Source organism: Canis lupus, chromosome 22 (genome assembly GCF_011100685.1).
Source record: "Canis lupus familiaris isolate Mischka breed German Shepherd chromosome 22, alternate assembly UU_Cfam_GSD_1.0, whole genome shotgun sequence".
In the NCBI taxonomy this organism is placed as follows: Eukaryota; Metazoa; Chordata; class Mammalia; order Carnivora; family Canidae; genus Canis; species Canis lupus.
In genome coordinates, this window is record NC_049243.1 from 17,162,061 (window position 1) to 17,184,031 (window position 21,971).

A 21,971-nucleotide genomic window follows, 5' to 3' on the forward strand; every position below is an offset into this window, starting at 1 on the left:
TAATTCCATATTTTGTCTCCCTCAGGTTTTCATGCCTAAAATATATTTTCTATATTTTTCTCCAATTCTTCTTCCTTATTATACACTTCTCATACTAGTAGTTGAAATGGGGTTTCCAGGTCCTGGAAAAGATAACCTCTTGAATAACTATATCTTTTGCACCAGTGGCCATACATGATACTTCTGTTACCTACTTCATCACTTTTGCATGAGCCAGAACGTTAGGTCTTATGATGATGGTGCAGATCGCACCTGTTCTCACCACAGAGTCTCCTTAGAGTAGCACTCCCAGGCTTAGCTCCAAGCCTCTGCTAAATTGCCTTTTAAAGTCAAGATACAATAGTTTTCTTCTCAAGTATATAATTATTCTGATTTATGTATGAGGACTACCTGCCATTCTTGCTTTCACTCATTCCACATTATTTAGGTTCTAAAGCTACAGCTTTTTGTTTTTTAGACAAAGTTTCTGTGTATATCAGGCTTAAATTCTAGTAACTGTCCTAGACCAGAATTCCTAGAAGGTAAGAAGAGACATACTTGTTACCATTCTAGCTACTTTGCCTCCTTTTGATGATGATGATAACAACATTCTGATGAAAAAAAAAAAAAAAAAGACCTGATTCATGCTAATTTAGGAGTTCAGTCTTTAGGGAATGTTGGAAATTGTGTCCTTTTTTATAGCAGGTTTGGAGAGGATGCCAGTGATGAAATAAATCCCAAATTGGCTGGATATTAGAGTATCAAGAAAAAATGGCACATTAAAGGAATAATGAGAGTCAAATCTGGTGATTCTCAGACTTTGTTTCCCATACAAATCATCTGGGGAGTTTTTAAGAAAGTCTTGATTTCCATCCTACACCCCATACCCATTAAATTAGAAAGAGGGTAGGTAGGACCTAGAAATCAGGCTGTTGTTGGTTTTTTGGTTTTTGGTTTTAACTCCCTGGGTTATTTCAGCATGCAGACAAGCTTGAGAGCCAATAATCCAAATGCATTTTTTATCAATCTTTAATGTACATGTACATCAACTGGGGATCTTATTAAATACAGATTCTGGTTTAATAGATCTGGAGTGGGCCCTGGGTTCCGCATGTCCCAAGAGCAACTGGATGTTGCTACTGCTGCTCTGCATGGTGCACATCTAATAGCAAGGGTCTAAACAACAATTCTCACCCTGTCAGGACTGGAAGAGCTAGGTAGCCACTAGCCCTTTTCTGGGCAGTGGTTACTTCAAACCCTATTCACGACGGTGGAGGCATGTCAATGTTCCATGACGAGGACCACTTAAAAAGCTTTCAGGGAAGAGACTGCAATGTCTAGGTTTTCTGACAAGTTTGAAAACCTCTCCTTCTTGATCCAAGCCTGAGCAAGAACTGTGGTGACCTACATCTGTAGGTGCTGATCCCCTTCAAGGTCTTCGGGAAATACCATTATCAGGACTTGGCTTCTATTTACCCAAAGGCCAAACCTCTAGGAGAGAAGAAAAGGCCAGGCTTTTCATCAACATGTGAAACTCCAGTTCTGTAGCTTTTGTCCATTCTAAATGTGTTTCATAAATGAATAACTTAACTATGAATTGCCACACAACGTAGTGGGTGATTAGACAGATGGTAGGAAAGACCTGGTCCTTTTGTGAAGGTACAGCTTAGAATTGGGCAATGTTTAGAAATGAGCTATTTAACCTCGTGAGTGATCACCCCAGTTTCTTACAAAAATATGTTCTAATTGTTTACATAAGGTCCCTTGCTTCTCCACCTCCCCCCAGTTCTTTTCTCTTAGCTACATGAAAATTCTATTCTTGGAATATGTTTTTATTTTAAGATTTTTTAATGTTTGATTTTTAAATGTACTTGAACCAGTATCCCCAATTTTTTTCTTAGATTAGAATTTAGAACAAAAACCCTACAATCATCAAAAATGGCTGACATACAAAAAGAAAGAGAAATGTATACGTTGAAGAAAGAGACCATTTTTGCCAAATGAGGAATAAAATGACTTTGCATTTTAACCTTTCAGTCACAGGAGTCCTGATACGAATCCAAAATATTTGACTGCACTTGCAAAATGATATTCTTCCAATACAAAACATATTCTGTAATGTAGTCCTATTGGACTGTTATGTATTGGTTATGCCAATAATAAATGCCCAATAAAAGTCAGTGCACACTAAATCAATGATTCTAATGAACTTCATCTTCTACTGTGAATTTATTGTATAGAGTTAAGCAGCTTTTGAATAGGAAGTGGAGTTAGTAGAAAAGTAGAGTAAGAATGTGTTAAAGAGAAAAAAAAAGACTCCCAAAATGCTTGTTTTCAAAGAATTAAAGATTACAAGTCACTTCAAATGATCCATCGATTAGAGAGACTCACCCATTAGAAAGGCTCTTTGTCTGCAGTAACAAAAGAAAGATACATTTTAACATGCATCTTTTTTTTATATCAGAGCAACCTTTTACATATGCAATCATAACACATCCACCCACAGTAGTTCTCTATTACAAATATCAGCCATTCAGTTCATCTCATCCCAAACTGGGTCTGAGATGAATTCAACAATTCAGCACTGTTCATGCCAGCTGTAATCAACCAAGAAAATCCTTTATGGAAATAAAAACACTTCTGGTTTTCTGTTTATTTCTGTGACCTAGTGAAAGTAAAATCAACATACACTTTAACTAGCAGGGTTCTGTTGACTAGAACACAGTAGGTTCACAGTACATAATTTTATTTTCCATAGTATGCATATTGATTATTCTAAGATTTGTTTTTTTCTTTCCTTAGCAAAAGGATAATTAGGTATGTACTTAACACTCTTATAAAGGAAAATTCAAACTTCTATTGTAAAAGTTGCCCAAAATACAAGCAGATTTTGTTACAATGCATCAACTAAACTCAGCCTTTAATGGATGTGTAATGTATTTTTCAGGAGACTATAGTAGTTTCCATTACTGCTTTAACAAATTACCACAAAATTAACAGCTCAGAGTAACATCCATTTATTAACTGCCATTCCTCTCTCGTCAGAAGTGAGTACAGAGTGGCTTAATCAGTCCTCTACTTGGTACTTTGCAATGCAGAAATCAAGGTGTTAGCGGGGTTGTACTTTCTGGAAGTTCTGTGGATGAATCCACTTCCAAGCTCATTCAGGTTGTTTGTGAATTCAGTTTCATATGGTTATAGGACTGAAGTCCCTTTTTCTTGTTAACTGTGACTTAGGAGTCTTTATATTTCCTTAAGTCAGGAAATCTCCCTATTTTAAGGTCTATAGTGTCAATTACATTTGCAAGTTCCCTTTTGCCATATTACATAATGTATTCATAGATTCCACACACTCAGGCATGGATATCTTTGGGGCACCATAATCCTTACACATAGGCTAATATAGGTATTCTGAGAACATTGTGCTTCCCTTATGGAACACCAGTAGGATGGTTGATTATGATCAAGGAAGCTCAAAGGGGAATAAAACATTGATGTCTGAAGATTCCTCCTGGTTCAGTGAGACAAATATTTTCTAAGTCTTTGTGTATATTTACCTGTCTTTTCCAATATGTACTTTTACCACTAAGGTCTTTTAGAAATAATCTCCAGCTGGGCTAATTGACAATTACCACCAAACGGTTTGATTGAGAATGTTGGTATATCATGGCACTTCAAACTGTGTGTCCTGAGTCAAGCATAAAGCACAAAAATGAAATTAATTTGATCCATTTCAGTTGTATTAAATCTCTTACTTCAAAGAAACTTATAAGCCAACTTATATTCAGTTATTCTTCACAGAAATCTGTATATTAAATTGCTAAACATATTTGTAAATGAGATGGGGGAAATGGTAGTGGTTTTTGTAGGATAAAGTCTTTTGTGGACTAGATGGAGAAATCAGACATGCAGGATGGTTGGCTTTGCTAAATTTGAATGCTTAGATGATTCAGTGTAAGTGTTTTAAAGATAAGATAAATACCTGTATTGAAATTTCTCTCGTTGCAGTGAATGTTAACGGCTATTTACAAAAAATTCTGTAAATAAAATGAAGGTTTTTACTGTCGAAAAATGAAAGGATCATAAATTGAAAGCTGTCTCAAAGCAATAGTGCTTTTTAGCACCTGTTTTATGGTTAGCATTGCACACACTCATTTGGATTTTGAGAACATGTGGGATCTTAAAATTTAAGACAGAAATGTGAAGGAAACTGCTTTCCCAAGTTAATAAGGCAGTGGGGGTGAGTGATGAGGAGGAGGGTGGATGATGCTTTTCAAAAGGGAAAAAAACTTTTAGGTAAGTAATTTAATTTTTTAGGATTTTAAAATTATTATTCACTTAAATTTTTCTTCCTCTGACCATCCCACTCTCCCTTTAAAGTACAGTGTTTTTTTTTACCATGAATTTTCTAGAGTTACCTTCTCTGGAGTATTTTTTCTTCATAATAAAATGGAGAATTCAGAATGTATGTGCAGTAATTTTTATACATTAACATTAAAATGTCCTCTCATCATACATTTCACCAGATCTCATAACTTTGAAAAACACTGTTACATAGTATTACTTGAAAGATTTACATAACAATTCCCAAAGTACATTTTACACTCCCATTAAATCAAAACTTCACAATGCCAAGAAAACACCTTAAGAAAGCTTATTAACACAAAACTATGAATTTGAAATGATTTAATGTATATTTGAAAAATAGAAGTCTGTGCTATTTGTGAAACATAGTATGTGTGTACATATGTACAAATGTAGAGTCAATGAATATCATAATTACGTTTTAATTATTCTGGAGTCTAAAATTTATGATCTTTCTGAAAGGAGTGACTGGTTAACAGTGCCTGTTGCATTGATTTCTTTAAGTTTTTAAGTGGAAGTTTCCTTTAGAGTTACAGGGAATTCCAATTTTCAAAATGAGTAAAAGAAATAGATGTTGTAAAAGTCTTTAAATTTGCCCATTCTATCCACAGAAAACAATTTCCATTTACTAATTCATATACATTGCAAAGATGATATTCTTCTAATAATTTTGATATTCTCTTTATTAGCTTCTAGATATACCACATATCTCTGGGCAGCACTTTGATCTACTATCATGACCGTTGTCTCTCTGGTAGAGGTACAGGTAAGAGACACAGGTGAAAGAGTAGATGAGAGACACAATATTAATTTCTATATTTGTGTGGTTCACATTCGTTTTTCCCAAACTGGAGAGTAATCTTTTTGAGGATGGAAGAAGATTTATCCTTGTGCCAAGCATTAATGTCTTGCTTATAATAAGCATAGGCTAATATGTTTAGTAAATAAATAGTTAATGGTAATACTTTTATCTTTGTTAAAGACTCAGGATATAATACCCAAATCTGTAAGGAAAAGGACAATAATCCAAAGTTCCTTTGAGGTTGTGCAGTTTGTGATTTAGTGAGTTCCTAACGTTCAGTCATTCTGAGTTTACCTTCATTTAACTTACTATATATATAAGCCTGGTCATCTTCATTTTCTTTCTTCTTTCTTTCTTTCTTTCTTTCTTTCTTTCTTTCTTTCTTTCTTTCTTTCTTTCTTTCTTTCTTTCTTTTCTTTCTTTCTTTCTTTTCTTTCTTTTTCTTTCTTTCTTTCTTTCTTCTTTCTTTCTTTCTTTCTTTCTTTCTTTCTTTCTTTCTTTCTTTCTTTCTTCTTTCTTTCTTCTTTCTTTCTCTTTTTTCTTTTTCTTTATTAGGGAAAGGGGGAGGGACAGAGGGAGAAGGAGAGAAAGAACCACAAGCAGGCTCCATTCCCAGGACAGAGCCCAATGTGGAACTTAATCTCACATCCCTGAGATCATGACCTGAGCCAAAATCAAGAGTCTGATGTGTAATGGACTGAGCCACTGATTGCGCCAATTCATTTTCAAATCAGTTATATCCCTATAAACACACTCGGACTTACATTTTCTATCATATACAAGTTTTGCATAAGTAAATATTCATTCCCACATTTTAAATCAGGTTTATTCCTTCTGTGTTTCTGTAGGGTTCATGGAATTGTCCTTGATTATTCTCCCTTACTCTCTAATCTCTTAAAGTTTTATGCTTTCTTACTATTTCTTTGCAGTTATAATTATCAAATACATAATTGGAGGGGCACCTGGGTGGCTCAATCGGTTAAGCGTCTGCCTTTCGCTCAGGCCATGATCTTGGGGTCCTGGGATCAGAGTCTCTCACCCAGTTCCCTGGTCAGCAGGAAGTCTGCTTCTTCCTCTGCCCCTCCTCCTGCTCTTGCTTTCTCTCTTTCTTTCTCTCTCTCTCTCAAATAAAATCTTTAAAAAACTATAAAATTAAAAATACATAATTTTATCATTTTCTATATTTCTTCCTTTATGAGGAATAGCTTTATCTTTAAAATTGTGTCAATATTTTTTCTCCCAGTGCAAGCAGGGAAGATACATAAATCTCAATAAATCAAGTGAATAATTAGTTTTGATGGACCTCAGTTTTAGATGAGATTTCATTGCAGAGATTTTTTTTTAATTTTAATTTTTAGTATTGTCTTTATAAAACTTTGGTGAACTTTCTGATGAAGGTAAAATTAAAGTATATGTTGTAAGGGAAATATTTCAAAGTTGGATTTTGTATTTAGAAGGATTTTGAATATTTTTTACATTCATAAATCCTGTTTTGTTCTTCTTATCCCCTAAATTGTCAAACTTTTCCTTGGTATTCTGTATTTTAGTTTCTTCAACTGAAAAATGAGAGAGTTGCAAGTTCCGTGGTCTGACAACTTAAAGTCCTGGCCCTCATGAGATTTCCAAAAGAAAAAGGACATATGAATTCATTTTAAGAAAAAAAAAAAGGGGGGGAAAAGTCAAAGGGCTTAAGAAATGAATAAATATATTAGATTGCTTTGAGCATATGGGCCTTGAATCTAAAACAGTATCAATTTTATGGATTTTTGTTGTATAATAAGGACGTTGATTCAATGAATGTGATGGAAGAATGAGTGAAAAAACTGCTAAGACAATTTCATGGCAAACTAGTTAATTCCAAAAGCAATAATAATAGCCCCCCTTTTTTGTGGAGCCCTTCATTTGTGTGAAATATATTGCATGAATTAATTTATTTGATTTCCAAACTTCACAAGGAGATAGAACAAATACATAATTTTCATGTAGACAAGTCTTAGGGCAGTTATTTTGGAAAAGAGGACAATTTTTCTCAAAGCTAGGACTGCATACAATACTGTTTTTACACCTGTTATATGTTTATTTAGCCTGGGTTTGAAACTTCCACCAGTGAGTACTAGATACTAGTAAATTATTCATTTACACAGATAAACTCAGCCTAAGATATGTTCAATGACTTCTTTCATCCCAAAGTGATGTTAAACCTCAAGACCTAGGTATCTCTTTTTTTTTTTAAATAAAGATTTTATGTATTTATTCATGAGAGAGAGAGAGAAGCAGAGACATAGGCAGAGGGAGAAGCAGGCTCCCTGTGGGGAGCCCAACGCAGCACTTGATCCCAGGGCCGCGGGATCACAACCTGAGCCAAAAGCAGATGTTCAACCACTGAGCCACTCAGGTGCCCCCAAGACCTATGTATTTCTTGACGGTATTTACCCTTTTCACCTGCTCATAGTTCCTTGATCTTGTTCAGAATTGCCTGCAACAGACATATCATGTTTCTTGAAATGCACAAAACACTTGAAATTATGTTTGCATCTTATACTGTCCATTTGATATTTTATTCTTTTTTTCTTAAATTTTTAGTATGACTCTTCTGCCTGTGGAGATGTTTAGTGCAACTGCAAGCAAAATATTGCAAATGGATGAAATATTCTTCATGAAGTCAACCTCATGCTGGACTGTCTACCACATGCGCACACAATAATGTTTGTTAAATTGAATAGAATTGACAGTCATAAATACGAAATAAATTGGGTAAGTTAGTGCCCTTTATAATTCCATCTGTATCATAAAACCCAACATTAGAAAGGGGGTTATGGCTCCAGTGCTTTCATTGATCATTTAATGTTTAGTAAATGAGTTCCCTGCCTTTTCAAATTTGTAAAATAGGCTTGAAAGCCAAATATGAAAATTGTGAATTTTCTGGTCTCTCACATATCGATTTTTAATTTCTATTGGTATCACAAGTTTATAGCTTTAGTTTATAGCTTTATCAGCTATAAATTATTTACCTGCCATATCCTATACTATATCTTGTTCATATTCCCTGATTTAAGACCCAAACTTTCCCTTGAATTATCACTACTACCTTGTAGTGAGTCTCTATAATCTTCCTCAACAGAAGCTTCATACATGGCCAAAACGGTCAGTTTAAAACACAGATTCCCTAGGATAAAATTGCAACCTCCAAGTAGAACAATGAATCCCTTCATTATTTGCAGTATATGTACAGCTCCAAGCTCCTTACTCATTCTTTTCATCCCTTCAACCAAAAACATTGATTTTTCAATCATGACATGCTCTTTCACCTGTGTGCTTGGACATTATTCTCTCTTCCTTGAATACCCTTCTCTCTCCTCTGCCAACTTCTCCTAGTTAAATTTTCAATTAGACATCACCTCCTTTGAGAGGGCCCAAATTAGAAATTGCCCTCTTTGGGAAGCTTTATCTAATACTTTGTAATATTGGGTTAGGTCCTGCTCACTTGACACTCGACAAACTGGGAGTAATCATTTATCCCACACAATGTTTTGAGATTGAAGGGTTTTCTATTCTATTGGATTTCCACACTATAAAGTCATTGAGGGTCAAAGACTCTGCCTTGTTCTCAATTAAATTCCTGGTAATTAAGAGTACTAAAATAAATACAAATGGAATGAATAACTGAATTATTTTTTTTTAAATCATCCTGGTATTCTTCTTGACATTAGTGGGTTAAGGTTTAAAGTTCATCCAGTTTTGTTCTATGCCAATAAAGGAATACATTCCCATTTTAGGGGTTTATCAGAGAAAAAAAAATGCTACCATTTTAAAAGCAATTCTGTACAATATTTGACATTTAAAAATTATTATAGATTGTATGCATGTATGTACATATGAATCTGAAAAGTTTTATGATCTTTTCTTATCAGATGTGGAAACAACTAGAAAATACATTATAGTGGGGTTTTTTCCTCAGGAATTACCAATTAAAATTTTTTTTTCCTGCTTCGAGTCTATTTGCAGGACTGTCATTTCTCTACCTTTTAATAAATATTTATTTACAATTCACACTGTGAAGGCACATGGCTAGGCAGAGATAGTCAGCAAAATGGTATTTTGGAGCAATTGACTAGATCCTTGCAGTGAGCAGATCTACCTTAGAGGGAAGAAAATGGTCAGATATCTAGGTCTCTGGTCCCTCTGAGCTTAGACTGCCCAATGTTGAGTTGAAAAGCACCATATGTTTAGTATTGTCTTTCCTTACATTTTCCATGATCTGTAAGAGGCAAGAACCCCACAGAATCTTCACTTCTCCAAGGAGAGATTGAGACCTGAGTCTCCACTGACTCAGGAGAGCATTGCATAGTTCCTCCTTTTACAGTTGTTAATTGAGACATTTTCTGGGAGTACAAACTGGAATCCTTATGAGATATCTAACTGGAATCACGTCAACTCCATACCATCCTTAATATAGCCTCGGTATGTCTTTCATAGCAGGATTATGCCCATTGTTTTCATAAAACACATCCGGAACACAAAGGATTTGGATTTTTATTTTCATTAAAAGAAAATAAAATTGTTTTAAAAGAAGGACCATCCCCCCCCCCCCCCCCCCCCTTTAAACCACCATTGATAGAAGCAGAACTGCGGAGAAAACTTTTTTTTTTTTTTTTTTTTTTTTTTAAATAGGGTCAGGGAATCTACTCTGAAGACTCAAGTAATGTAAATTGTTTTTTCCCCTATAGCTGAAATTGCTTGTTGCTTTTAAATTTCCCAATCCAAATTAATGAACAATTTTCTCTGTAGTATAAGAATGGCTTTGGCAGTGCAGATCAGAGCAATCTCTTCTTCATTAAATTGGGCAAAGAGGATTCACTGGTTCTCAAACTGTTAAATGGATATTAGGGCTTTTAATGAATGGAACATTTATTTTTGTGCCAGCTCAACTAACAACATTGACATGATTAGCATACATTTTGGCAACTGTTCTAGCACAAGGTGTTAGTAAAAAGGGGCTTTTATCTTTGAGCTTAATTTACTTTAACCTTCCTTGTTATAAATGCTTTTAATGTGAATGAGATGTTTTTGTAAAGGAAATCCTGGCACAAGAAGTTATTCAGAAATATGTCTTTTTATTAACGTTACAGGCATTTCTCATGCTAGAGACGAAGCCTCTACCCCGAGGAACGTGAACTTTCTTCAAATTTAGAAATAAATAGAATATTTTGTTACTTTTACTCATGGTGAAATCACTGCCCTTAAGAGGATTTTTTTTACCTTAATGGTGCTACTTATTTAATATGTAGTTCCTTCCTTTAAAAAAGAGAAATAAGATACAAAGATGACTGGTAGAGGATGGTTTCCTCCACTGCCATACATCAATTATGAATGAAAAGTTTTGGGGGGTTAAATGATCTTAGTTTCTTAGCTCAGGTGCTTCTTATACAAAAGGAATTTCCAATAAAAATATAATTCCTTTTTGTAATAAACAGTACAGCTTCCTATGTTTGTTTTATTTATTCAAATTGTCAAACCGAAGAAAACAAGAGAAATGAGTTAATAATACAAATTCAAAAGGTCTTGGGTGTTTGCATTCAATTTTTTTTTGCAATGTATTTTAAAAATGTATTGAAAGCCATTGTAGCACAGCTAACAAAGGATTGGTTATAAGTATGTAGTAAAGCGAATGTCTATAGTTGATACTAGACCAAAAATTAATATGCGTGTGGACATGCCTGGGTATAAATTTTCATATGAACTCCTGTCAAACATATAGGCATACTATTATGTATATATATATACGTCTATGTCTACACACATATGAAATGATTTACCCAATGTTTAATTGAGTAATTAATTAGTTTAATATAAACTTTAGCAAACAGAATATTTGCACTTTACCCACATTTACCTCTAGAAGCAAACAAATGCCAATAGCAGGCACTTCAGTGAAAGAACAAGCCCATGTCCAAATATAAGATGGAAAAAATGAGAAAGAAATTATGAAAATATATACCTTTAATTTGCAGACATATAAACACGTTTGGTACAGTACAGACACGTGATGCCAAAAAGTAGAATGATCCAGTTTAAGCTAAACACATTCCTTGTGTATACAGATATTTTGCTATAGCTCTCGTATAAAATAAAATTCCCAGCTCACACAATGAAGTGAAAGAGATCAATCACTAAGGAACCAGCTTGCTTCATTGCAAAGGATTCAGTAAAAGCGAAGTTATCAAAGAAATCTGCTGCTGGGCTTACAAATAAACTCTTGGACCTAATCCAAAGCCAAAGAAAGGAAGCCAGAAATGGTAGCCAACAAACCTAAACAACAACAAAAAGATAAGTATAACTTTTCTATAAAGGGCTCAACTAAAACAACCGGTGATGTACACACTAGCTTCTAGAATAATTCTGCTTTAACATGATTTTTATTTTCTCCTGTGATAAATGAGTTCAAGCGCATGAAAACCTAAAATATAACCCAAGTAGAAAGTACTACTGACAAGTTGTCAAAGCACTAAAATGTCGTGAACACCTAGGAAGCACCTAAGGATTGAAACATTTCTTTGCTCCTGGCTGTTTTCCTTGGACACAATTTCTAGTTACAATGTCTTTAAAAGGAGAATATACACATTTCCCCTGTAATAATAGCAAGTGCAGTGGTACAGGGAACAGAAAGCAATTTGAGTACACAGAAAGTGAAAGACTCTTCAGCAGGTCAAATCTTTAACACATGGCAATGCCTTCACCCTTGCTAAAAAGAAACTGCGCTTCTTGGTAATGCTTTCTCTTTCAAACTATACATGATGTACTGGTGAGGTAATAAACATTCTGCTTACGGATGCATTTCCTTTCTTGCAATATCATACATTGAAGTGCAGTGAAATTCAATTTATTTCAATTTCATATTTCTTAAATGTTAAAAACAATATATTTAAAATATACTCTTTCACTAATTTCATGTACAACAACTGTCCTGTACAATACCTCAAAACAGTTCCCTGCAAAGGAGCAGCTGATGCCCTCTTGTGGTTAAAGGACTTTTTCCACCAAAAAAAAAAAAAAAAGCAATGTACCATTTCTTACCTTATTCCCAGGTTCTATCAATCTGCTTGGTGAATGAAAGCTGCAAATCATGTCCAAGCTTTTTTTTTTTTTTAAATATATATATATATATATATATATTTATAACAGTTCTATAGCTGTTAGTACTAATTTTCATTAAAAAATGCTGTACACATTTTATAACCTCTGATTTCGAATTTAAAAACCTGTAAACAGCTTATTTACAATATAGTACAAGTTATAAATTAGTTGTTCTTCATTGGAACTGTCATCTACACACTCTTGTTTAGGTGATGAAGACTACCCAAAGCCAGTTAAAACAGTTCTGTGTTATTCACAAGAAAATATCAAATATTAGAAATAGCCATTGGTTTCCTCTCTCTCATATGCAAGTCAATTTTTCCTTTGAGTGGAATTTGTACTTCCAAATTTTCGTCTTCCCTGTGGTGCTTTTTCCCCCTCCTTAAACAGATGTATATGCCCATCCCTGTTACAAGTGTGATAGAACCCAAGCTTATTACAGACAGAGCTACGAGGGTGGGCACACAGGACCCAGACTCGATTTTCCTATGGGTTGGTTCTATTGAGATCTGTGGTTCTTTCTCCTCTATGTTAATTTCTGGTTCCTTTCTTAAAAGACTCTCGATGTAGCTCTCATTACTGACAGTGTCATTGACAAACAGGTTCACCATGACTGTGGAATGGAGAGGTTCTGGATAACCATGATCGCTCACTTTCACTAGTAAACGATGGAGTCCATAGTGTGTCTGCAGCAGCGCCTCTTCCAAAGTAATATTGCCGGTTTTAGGGTCAATCCTAAAGGACTCAGGCCGAGGACCTCTTCTTCCAATGATGCTGTAAGCTATGACAGCATTCATGCCTGTGTCTTTGTCAACAGCATAGACCTCTGTAACTGGGGAGCCGGGAAGTGTAGAAGGCAGTACCAACAGGTAGGACATGTTAGACTGAGGAAATAAAACAAGAGGAGGGTTGTCATTGATATCAAGAAGCAGAATTGTGATTTTTGCAGTCGAAGAGAGGGCAGGCTCACCCCCGTCAACAGCTTCGACCCACAAAGTATAGGAGCTTTGCTGCTCTCTGTCCAAAGAGACTTTGGCTCTCAGCATGCCCTTTCCTGTGTCTATGACAAAAATATCACTCTGGTTCACCACCGAGAGGGCAACCCATCCGTTTCGTCCGGCATCGGCATCTGTTACACTAATTACCCCAATCTCACCATACCCTGGAAAGTTTTCTGGCACAAAAAAGCTGAAGTCCTTGTTGATAAACCGAGGGCTGTTGTCATTTTTATCCAACACTGTGAGAGCCACAGTGGCTACTGATTCCCTGGGTGGCTTTCCAGAGTCAACAGCTCTGACTGTGTACCTGTACTTTTCTTTCTCTTCTCGGTCCAGCTGAGTGGAAACTGTCAGAATTCCTGTGACACTGTCTAAGGAAAAATATGATGGGGCATCAGGTCCCAGGAAATATGAAACTTGGCCTCTCTCTCCACTGTCAGCATCTGTCGCATACAGCTTAGTCAAAAAGGCATTGGGTGCATTATTTTCTTCAATAGTTAGTTCCAGCAAGGGTTGAAGGAAAACAGGAGCATTGTCATTGTCATCTAAAAGTTGCACTTTAATAATTTTTTTGACATGAAATCCCTCAGAGTTCCAGGCCACCACAGCTATTTCATAGAACTGCTGTAGCTCATAGTCCATTAGTTTTGTGGTTTCCAGCAAATACTCATTATTGTATGGTTTGTAGGGTGATAACCTAAATGGTCCTTCACCGTCCAGGTAGCAGTTCACCTTGTATTTACCTTCTGGATCTCTTATGGTGAAGAATGCAATTGGAGTGTTAATGGGTTCTAGTTCTTTCAGGTAAACAATACCATCTACCTCATTTGCTATATAACGAGGAACAATTTCAGGTGGTCTGAAAATAACTTTGATAATGGTCACCAGGGCTGTGGTCACAGCAGGGATGCAGCCCGGCCCATTAGCAAGGATGGTGAGCTTGTGAGTTTGCAGAACACTTCCCCCAATCTTACTGAAAAGTTTAATGACTCCGGTGGTTTCATCCAGATGGAATAAATCCTTGGACGCTTGTGGAACTTTCTGGCTGTAAGAGTAGGTGATCTGAGCATTGGTTCCCAAGTCTCTATCCACAGCCTGGACAGCTGCGACCGGTGTGCCCACTGTAGCATTCCCAAACACAGTGACATTGATTTGTGAGTCAGCGAAGAGAGGGCAATTGTCATTAATGTCAGTTATGCCAATGGTGAGGGTGGCGCTGCCCAACAGTGGTGGAGACCCACCATCCTCTGCTATGATGATGCTCACGTACTGGTCCTGGGTCTCCCTGTCCAATAGTCCCATGACAATGAGGTAGGGAGTGCGCTCCCCATTCTCGTTCTCCTCCACATCCAGGGTGAACATGCGATGGTAGTCCAGTAAGCGGTAGGTCTGCACCCCATTAGTGCCTATATCTGGGTCCATGGCAGGATGCTCTATGGCGAGCCGGGTGTTTATAGGTGCATTTTCCGGGACCCAGACAGAGATCTGGGAAACGGGGAACTGCGGGGCATTGTCATTGACGTCCCGGATGGCGATCTTCACCTTGACAAACCTAAAGTATTCCTGAGGCAGGACCAGTACATCCAAAAGCAAAAGACAAGAGTCCGAGGAAGGGGAGGAGGAGATGGAAATGCTGCCGCCCCAGGCAGCTCCCCCACCTCCTTCGAGACACAGGGCCTCCCGGTCGATCTCCTGGGCAGAAGTGTGCAGCTCCCCGGAGCGGTTGTCGAGGGTCACGTACTGGCCGCTCAGTCCCCGGGAGGCCAGGCTGAAGGAGAGAGGGGGGTTGCGCTCCGCGACCGCGCGCTCGGGCAGCTGCGACAGCTGGTCCTGCCTCCCGGGCGCGCGGGGCACCAGCCGCAGGTCCTCGGCCAGGCTGCCGATGAGCACCCCCGCCGGCAGTCCCTCGTTCAGGCTGTACAGAAGCTCCGTGGCCCGGCTGTAACTCGCCAGGCAGTTGAAGGGTCCCACGAAGAGGAAAAGCAGGAACAGATGCTGCAAGGGGGGGGTGGGGGGAGAAGGCTCGTTACAGCCGCGCGGGAACACGGGGGCTGGGGTCCGAAACCCGGGCGGCTGGGTCATCGTCTTTGCCCCCATCCCCGTTACCAAGGGCAACCCCTGCAGTCGGAGAGGGGCGACGAGGAGGAAACTTGCTGCAAGGCAGAAGTGTAAGGGGCAACATTGTCGCCCAAACTTACATTTTCTGTTCCCTTTCCGGCCTCCCCTCCCCCCCCCGCCCCCCGCCGCTCTCCATCAGCCCCCTCCCGAGCCGGAGAGCATCCCTGGAAACACACGCCAAGACTGGAGGCCCCCGACTCCGGGACTGCGCCACGCCGCGGGGAAGCCACGGGGAGGCTACGGAGAGGGGGGGGGGGCTGGGGGGAGCCAGGGCCGGCAATTCATCAACTGACTTCCCAGTGAAACGTTTCTACCACTGAGGTCTCCGGAACGCGACGTGGGTCGCATCCCTGAATACGAGACCCCCCGCAGCAGCAGCAGCAGCAACAACAACATCGGTAATAGTAATAATAATATGGAAAACGTAGAGGTGCTTTCCCTTCCAAACCAGCCCCCCCCCCCCCAATTAAATAAACACTTTAGGTCAGAGAAGTGATTTTCATTTTGGCTCTCCTCTAGTGTCAAATCGGAAGGATCCGGATCTCCACCTCTTATCAAGCCCTCACTAACCACCCCCCCACCCGGCCCCCCGAGCGACCAGAAGTAGACGCTGAAAATGCTTAACGCAAAAACAATTTGTCCATTACAGCGGCCAGTCCGGGCAGGTGCCGACAGCAAGAAAGAATCCCCGCGCCCCAGTATCTCCAGTGGATCGAGCCCCCCCCCAGCCCCAACCTCATCTGCCTACATTTCAATTTCGGAAACTTACTCTCCCGACCCAAGGGCTTTGCCAATCTCGTGCTAAGACACCTTAACCCCCCAAAACTCCTTTTCCCTCCCTTCCAGCCTTCGCGTGAAGTTTGGATTCCGGGGAGAGGTTTTTTTTTGTTTTGTTTTTGTTTTTGTTTTTTGGTTTTTTTTTTTTTTTTTTGCAAAAGCTGCCTCGCGCGCGGCACCGCCGCAACCGGGCGGGGGGCTGCAGGGCTCCCGGACCCCAACCCTTACCGGCAGGCGGCTGCGGCTGCGGCTGCTCCTGGGACGACTTAGACGCCCCATATCCAGGCGCGGGTGCCGGGTCGCCGGGCGCCAGCTCAGAGCCGGGGCCCGCGAGCAGCGCGCGTTCCCTCGGCCGCGCACTCCCAGGGCGGCTGCGGTCGGCGCGCTCCTGACCGGAGGGCGGCACAAGACACTCCCTCTCGGTTCATGCAAATCGCTGGGGGAACTTCAGCCAATAGTCACCGGCTCGTCAATTAAGGACGGGGGCTAACGGGCGTTGGGGGGTGCGGAAAGGGCGCGGGGCCCGAGGGCACGGGCTGGGGCCGGACGCCGCGGGAGGCGCCACCCGGCCCGGGCCCCGCGGCGCGCGCGCCCACCAGCCTCGCCGGTCGCAGCCCGAGTCCACAGGTTGCGGGCGCGGGAGGGAGAATCCGCATCAATCAAGAAGCCTGCTCGTAGATCCGCTGGAGAGAGGGAGAGGGGGGAAGTGGGCGCCACCGAGCAGCCGCAGGCGCGAGCCCCAAAACGCTTCGCTTTGCCACCAGCTCTTCGGAGACACTTGCAACCGAGCGGGGTTTGCACAGGGAAGGGGCGGGGGCGGGGCGGGGGCGGGGGAATCCGCGCTCCTCTGCGGAGCGAAGGGACTTAAAACTCTCTTTGAAGGTGGTTTGAGCCCAAAAGGCAGCTCGAGCGCCGCGGCGTCGCTGAGGGCCTCGACGTGCTCTCGTCCCGCGTCCTCGCGGGCGGCGGCGGCAGAGCGCGCGGGGGGTTCTGGGTGTCCCGGCCGCGCGGTCTGCACCTGAGAGGCGGGTCGTGGCTTCCGGCCCCGGGAGGGAGCCCGGCGGCGGCGGCGGTGTGGAAGCAGCTGTGGGGAGACTGACCCGAGGGGTTCTGCCGGCCCGCAGGTTGCACCGACTTCTCTGAGGGGGGGCCTGAAGCCTTAGGTAGGAAAAAAAAAAATTGTTACTTTTCAAATTATCCCTTTTTTTTTCTTCCTGGGAAAAGTGGCCCTTTCGAAAGGAACCCTGAAGGGGTGTGGTGCAAAAAAAAAAAAAAAATGCTGAGATTATTTCCTCAGACTGTCACACTACGTTGCCACCAGAGCTGTTTCCTCATTTATAAAATCAGGACTGGGGAGAGACTCCAATACATTAAGTCTGTGAAACACTTTTTGATCTGTGGGGTGCCATATAAATAATGGAAAAGGCCATTGACCTTTTCCCTGAGTAGACATTTCTCTTCATGCCTGGGCTTCCACATAGCCTCTGCACTGCCCTGAACAAAAAAAAAAAAAAAAAAAAATTCCTCCCCACTGCATATTTAGTGGCTGGGCCCAGAATAGAAAAATCTTCCTTTTGGGTCAGAGAAGGATCTGACATCCTGTGCTTTACATAGGAACCACTTTAATTTTCCTAGTCTACCGTATACTAACTAGAATATGAATTGGGCGGGGGGGAGGGGGACCAATTGTTTAGCTCCTTCCTATTATCTCTTCATCTCTGTTAATTCTAGAGACACAGAGTCCTGCAACGGACAACACCCTACATCAAAACACTCGGTCTGTGTAACTGTTTCTTATTGCACGAATGCGACCGTCCGCGGAGTCCACAAGCAAAATTCCCTATTATACGTATCTAGCTTATGACATGGATCTGATTTATGAAATTAACCCCTTTAAGCTCTTTACAGTGAAATTGGAGGGCTGCGAAGAGGTGAACACACACAGCAACACGTACACGTGGGTGTGAAGCCATTCTACAGCTGATAAAGCACAGTCCGGGAAGTGATCAAGCACACGTACATCTCTTCTTCTTCAGCAGCTGACTCTGCCCTACAGCTGAACTTTTACCATAATTGGTAAATGTTTACCGAGGGATCTGTAGTTGAAACATATCTGACTCCAAAAATCAGTATCAAGCTCCTTCTAAAATGCGTTTAATTTGTGTCTTCACACAATACCCACAGCTTCTGGAAGTTTGGGGCACATGGCCAGAGGCAGGCAGTAAGTCAGCAGTCAGAATACATGCAAGCAGGGCCCACTGTCTGAATTTTTTTATATATAAAGATTTTATTTATTCTTGAGAGACACAGAGAGGGAGGCAGAGATACAGGCAGAGGGAGAAGCAGGCTCCATGCTGGGAGCCCAATGTGGGACTCGATCCCAGGACCCCGGGATCATGCCCTGAGCCAAAGGCAGATGCTCAACTGCTGAGCCACCCAGGTGCCCCCCACTGTCTGAATTAATTTTACATCTCTACAAACAGCAACAGTGCTACACTGTATATCCCCCTCACAGTTCATGTCCTCTCCAATAAGTTAAAATCACTCACCTTTTATTTTGGTGAAGATATAAAATCTCTCTTCCTAATTTGTCCTTTGCTTACAATGACACTACACAGGAGCTGTAGTTTACGAAGACGATCCAATTGAAGTGACATCACCTCTTTGTAATTATTTTGAGGACAACCTTTAATTCTCCCTGGACTCTTGCACTCTTTCTTTCTCTAATTTGCAGTGGATACTTTGGGCACAGATGTACCATTTTCAAGTGTCCCCATCCCACATCCCAGCAGAGTTTTGGTCTTCTGACCATATCCAGCTGGTTTCTATGAAAAGGTTAAGTGTTCCTCTTACGCTTCATGAAGTAGGCAAGAAACGAAATCTATGTATTCTGTAATACATAGAATTTAGTAATATAATATTTCTAGAGTTTCTAAAAAGCATGGTCATATGAATTATAATGTAAGTTGAAACGCAGAAGTTAAACATTCTGGAGATAATGCTTAGAATGACAATAATAACTCCTGTCGCTTTGTGATTGCAAAGTCCCTGGATGGAAGTTTGTCATCAAAACTGGAAGACCTTGGGACAATTTGAGGTAAAACCTTCAGGTCACAATTCAAACTGTTAACTGAGGTACTTGTTATTATCTTTCCTTTTTGAAGATCTAAGCAGAGGTTTCATGCAGGGTTACACTGTAATTTGGCCTCAGGGAAAAAAAAAAAAAACAGACCAAATACCCTTCTTTTTTCTCCCATACCTTCATCCTGGCTACAGTGAAAACATTCCCAGACTCTTGTTCCTTATGATGCCAGCCCTGTGACCTGCCATCTGGTGTCACATAGTTCTTTCTAAAGATGACCTGGAGAGCTTCTGTTCTATTCCTCCCTTGAAAATAATACTTATGAACTTCTCAGATGTCTCAACTGCACTGGGCTTGCTTCCCAGGTGTTTTATAAAAATTGATATAGAAGAATAGTTAGATTATATACCTCCCAAGCCTATTTTTCCTATAGAAAAGGAAAACAATTTGATAAGAATAGATGGTACACTGAGCAGAGTGAGGAAATTTGGATTCTCTGGGTTTTCTGGGTTATTGCTAGGATACTGTGTGACTTTAGGTAAGAAATCACACCTCTCTGTTTCAAATTTCCCGTAAATACACCCCTACACTCTACAAGGACTTATATTCATTAAATAGCTTCCCTAATATCTGTCATTAACAGACACTGAATAATGATACACAGGTTAGATAATTATTTTCTGCATGACATCCCTGAAAGTTAATAATAATTCTCATTTACTGCAAGGTTCTCTCCTTGTAGTCTTATCTCTTTATGAAGTGTGAGCATGCTTGTAAGTGTCCATCAGGATATCATCTTCAAACTTTGTACATTTATCAAATATACCCTAAAACTTTAAAAATATTTGAGGTAACTATGTTTTCCAGGTAGCTTTTATTTTGAACTATTTAAAGTATTTAAAATATATACACAGATATTTAAACCTATTTTGAACCATAGTTCTATAAATGCTCTAATTAATTCAAGATTGAGAATAGGTATAAATTTATAATATGACCTTAAGATTATTCCATTTCTGCTTGTTAATATATGAAATTAGCAGTCCTTTTAGATGACTTAGATGTATGTATATATGATGTATATTATATATGCATAAATATAAATAGTATAAAATATAAGATATAAAAATTCAGTATAATATAAAATAATATAAATAGGTAATTAAATATGCATGTATATACAATATTTTATACATATATTCTTTTACATAATATGTGTGTATGGAATGCATGTTTATACACACACACACACATTCCTTTTCTGATCCAACAATCAAGACTGAGAGCTGATCACATTTATAAAACCAATGCAATATTTGAAAAATAATAAAATTGACCATTTATTGTCACTTATGTTTTAAACATGCTACTGGGTGTTTTACATGTCTATTTGCTTACTGTTCATAACAATTTTACAATGTAGGTATCATTATTTCAATTTTACAGACCTAAGTCACATGCGTATCAATATCTGTGGCCTCCAAAGCTCACATTCTTTCTGTTCTGGTACGCCCTTCTCATCTGAATAGACGGATCTAGGGCCTATATACATTTAGATATATTTCAAGCCAACAAACATTAATCACTCAAATACAGTAGGAAAAACATTGGAGGCATAGATTTGCTATATAATGCCTTTTTGAAGTAAGAACTTCTTTAGTCAGTTACTATGTTCTAAACAGATATATATACAGAAACACAAACTCTTCTGTGTCTGACTAGCTTCACTCTTCTTACAACTTGTAGACTTAGAATACATTTTGTGTGTAGATTTATTGTGTGTACTTGAAAGTCCTGAAAAGTTCTAAGTAATTTTATGGATTGCCCAGCTAACCCTCATTTTATACATTAGTTGAAAGCAAGATAAGTGGTGCATAACTAATTCAAGTCTTAAAAATACTCCTATTTCTTGGAATAGTAGATTTTGGCCTCAGGATTGGATCTGATGTTAGAGGATAACTTAGAAAAAGAACAGTTATTTTCTTACCACCCTTGACTTCCAAAAGCCTTGATATTAAACATTGCTATATGTACTAGTCAGTTATTTTATATTATTTTTCCAATTTACAAATATGTTTAAGAAACAATACTGCAGTAGCTCCCCCTTATTTGCAGGGCTTATGTTCCAAGACCTTCAGGGGATGCCTGAAGCCATACATCATACTGAGAGCTGTTTTTCCTATACATATGTACCTTTGATAAAGCTTAATTTATAAGTTAGGTACAATAAAAGATTAACAATGATAACAATAAAGTAGAACAATTTTAACAATATACTGTAATAAAAGTTATGTGAATATGGCCTTTCTCTGTCTCTCTCAGAAATCTTACCATTCTGTACTCACCCTAGTTGTGATGACGTGAGATGATAAGACATCTACACAATCAGGTGGAGTGAGGGGTGAACAGAATGGCACGGGGACTGTGACCTAGCATTAGGCTACTGTTGACCTTCTGACAACATGTCAGAAGGAAGATCATCTGCTTCTAGACTACAGCTGCCCATGGGTAACTAAAACCCCTGGAAAAATTGAGGAAAAAGGGTGGCTGTCGGGGGGGGGGGGGCTTTAATTTAGGTAAATTGTTGTTCAAGTATATTAAACTTAAAAAAAAAAAAGCCTACTTGCATTTTTCCTACACAGCTCAGAGATTAATTGTGCAGCTAATAGGAAATTACCAGATCGGTTCTTTTGCTAAAAAAAGCTGTATAATTACT

General features: G+C 39.5%; 1 protein-coding gene and 2 long non-coding RNA genes across 9 annotated transcripts in view; 2 read left to right on the forward strand and 1 right to left on the reverse strand.

The window, feature by feature from the left end:
• LOC102155318 overlaps nucleotides 1-10,638 on the forward strand; it is a 35,747-nt gene extending 25,109 nt beyond the window's left edge. Inside the window, exons 3-5 of the long non-coding RNA XR_005376331.1 lie at nucleotides 5,034-5,110; nucleotides 7,730-7,900; nucleotides 10,276-10,638. This is a non-coding gene — a long non-coding RNA (uncharacterized LOC102155318). The remainder of the gene's footprint in view (nucleotides 1-5,033; nucleotides 5,111-7,729; nucleotides 7,901-10,275) is intronic.
• A 490-nt stretch (nucleotides 10,639-11,128) lies between these two features.
• Nucleotides 11,129-16,683, reverse strand: PCDH20 (protocadherin 20). Its single transcript, XM_038569707.1, has 2 exons — nucleotides 16,402-16,683; nucleotides 11,129-15,273 (listed from the first exon to the last, which is right to left on the reverse strand). The coding sequence occupies exons 1-2, from the start codon at nucleotides 16,450-16,452 to the stop codon at nucleotides 12,547-12,549; spliced, it is 2,778 nt and encodes a 925-aa protein (XP_038425635.1). The 5' UTR covers nucleotides 16,453-16,683; the 3' UTR covers nucleotides 11,129-12,546.
• A 514-nt stretch (nucleotides 16,684-17,197) lies between these two features.
• Nucleotides 17,198-21,971, forward strand: part of LOC111091635 — a 43,846-nt gene continuing 39,072 nt past the window's right edge. For 4 of the 7 annotated variants that reach the window (XR_005376334.1, XR_005376337.1, XR_005376340.1 and 1 more), the window contains exons 1-3: nucleotides 17,198-17,336; nucleotides 17,905-19,270; nucleotides 21,578-21,763. This is a non-coding gene — a long non-coding RNA (uncharacterized LOC111091635). The remainder of the gene's footprint in view (nucleotides 17,337-17,904; nucleotides 19,271-21,577; nucleotides 21,764-21,971) is intronic. The other 3 variants (XR_005376338.1, XR_005376336.1, XR_005376339.1) reach the window with 3 other exon arrangements.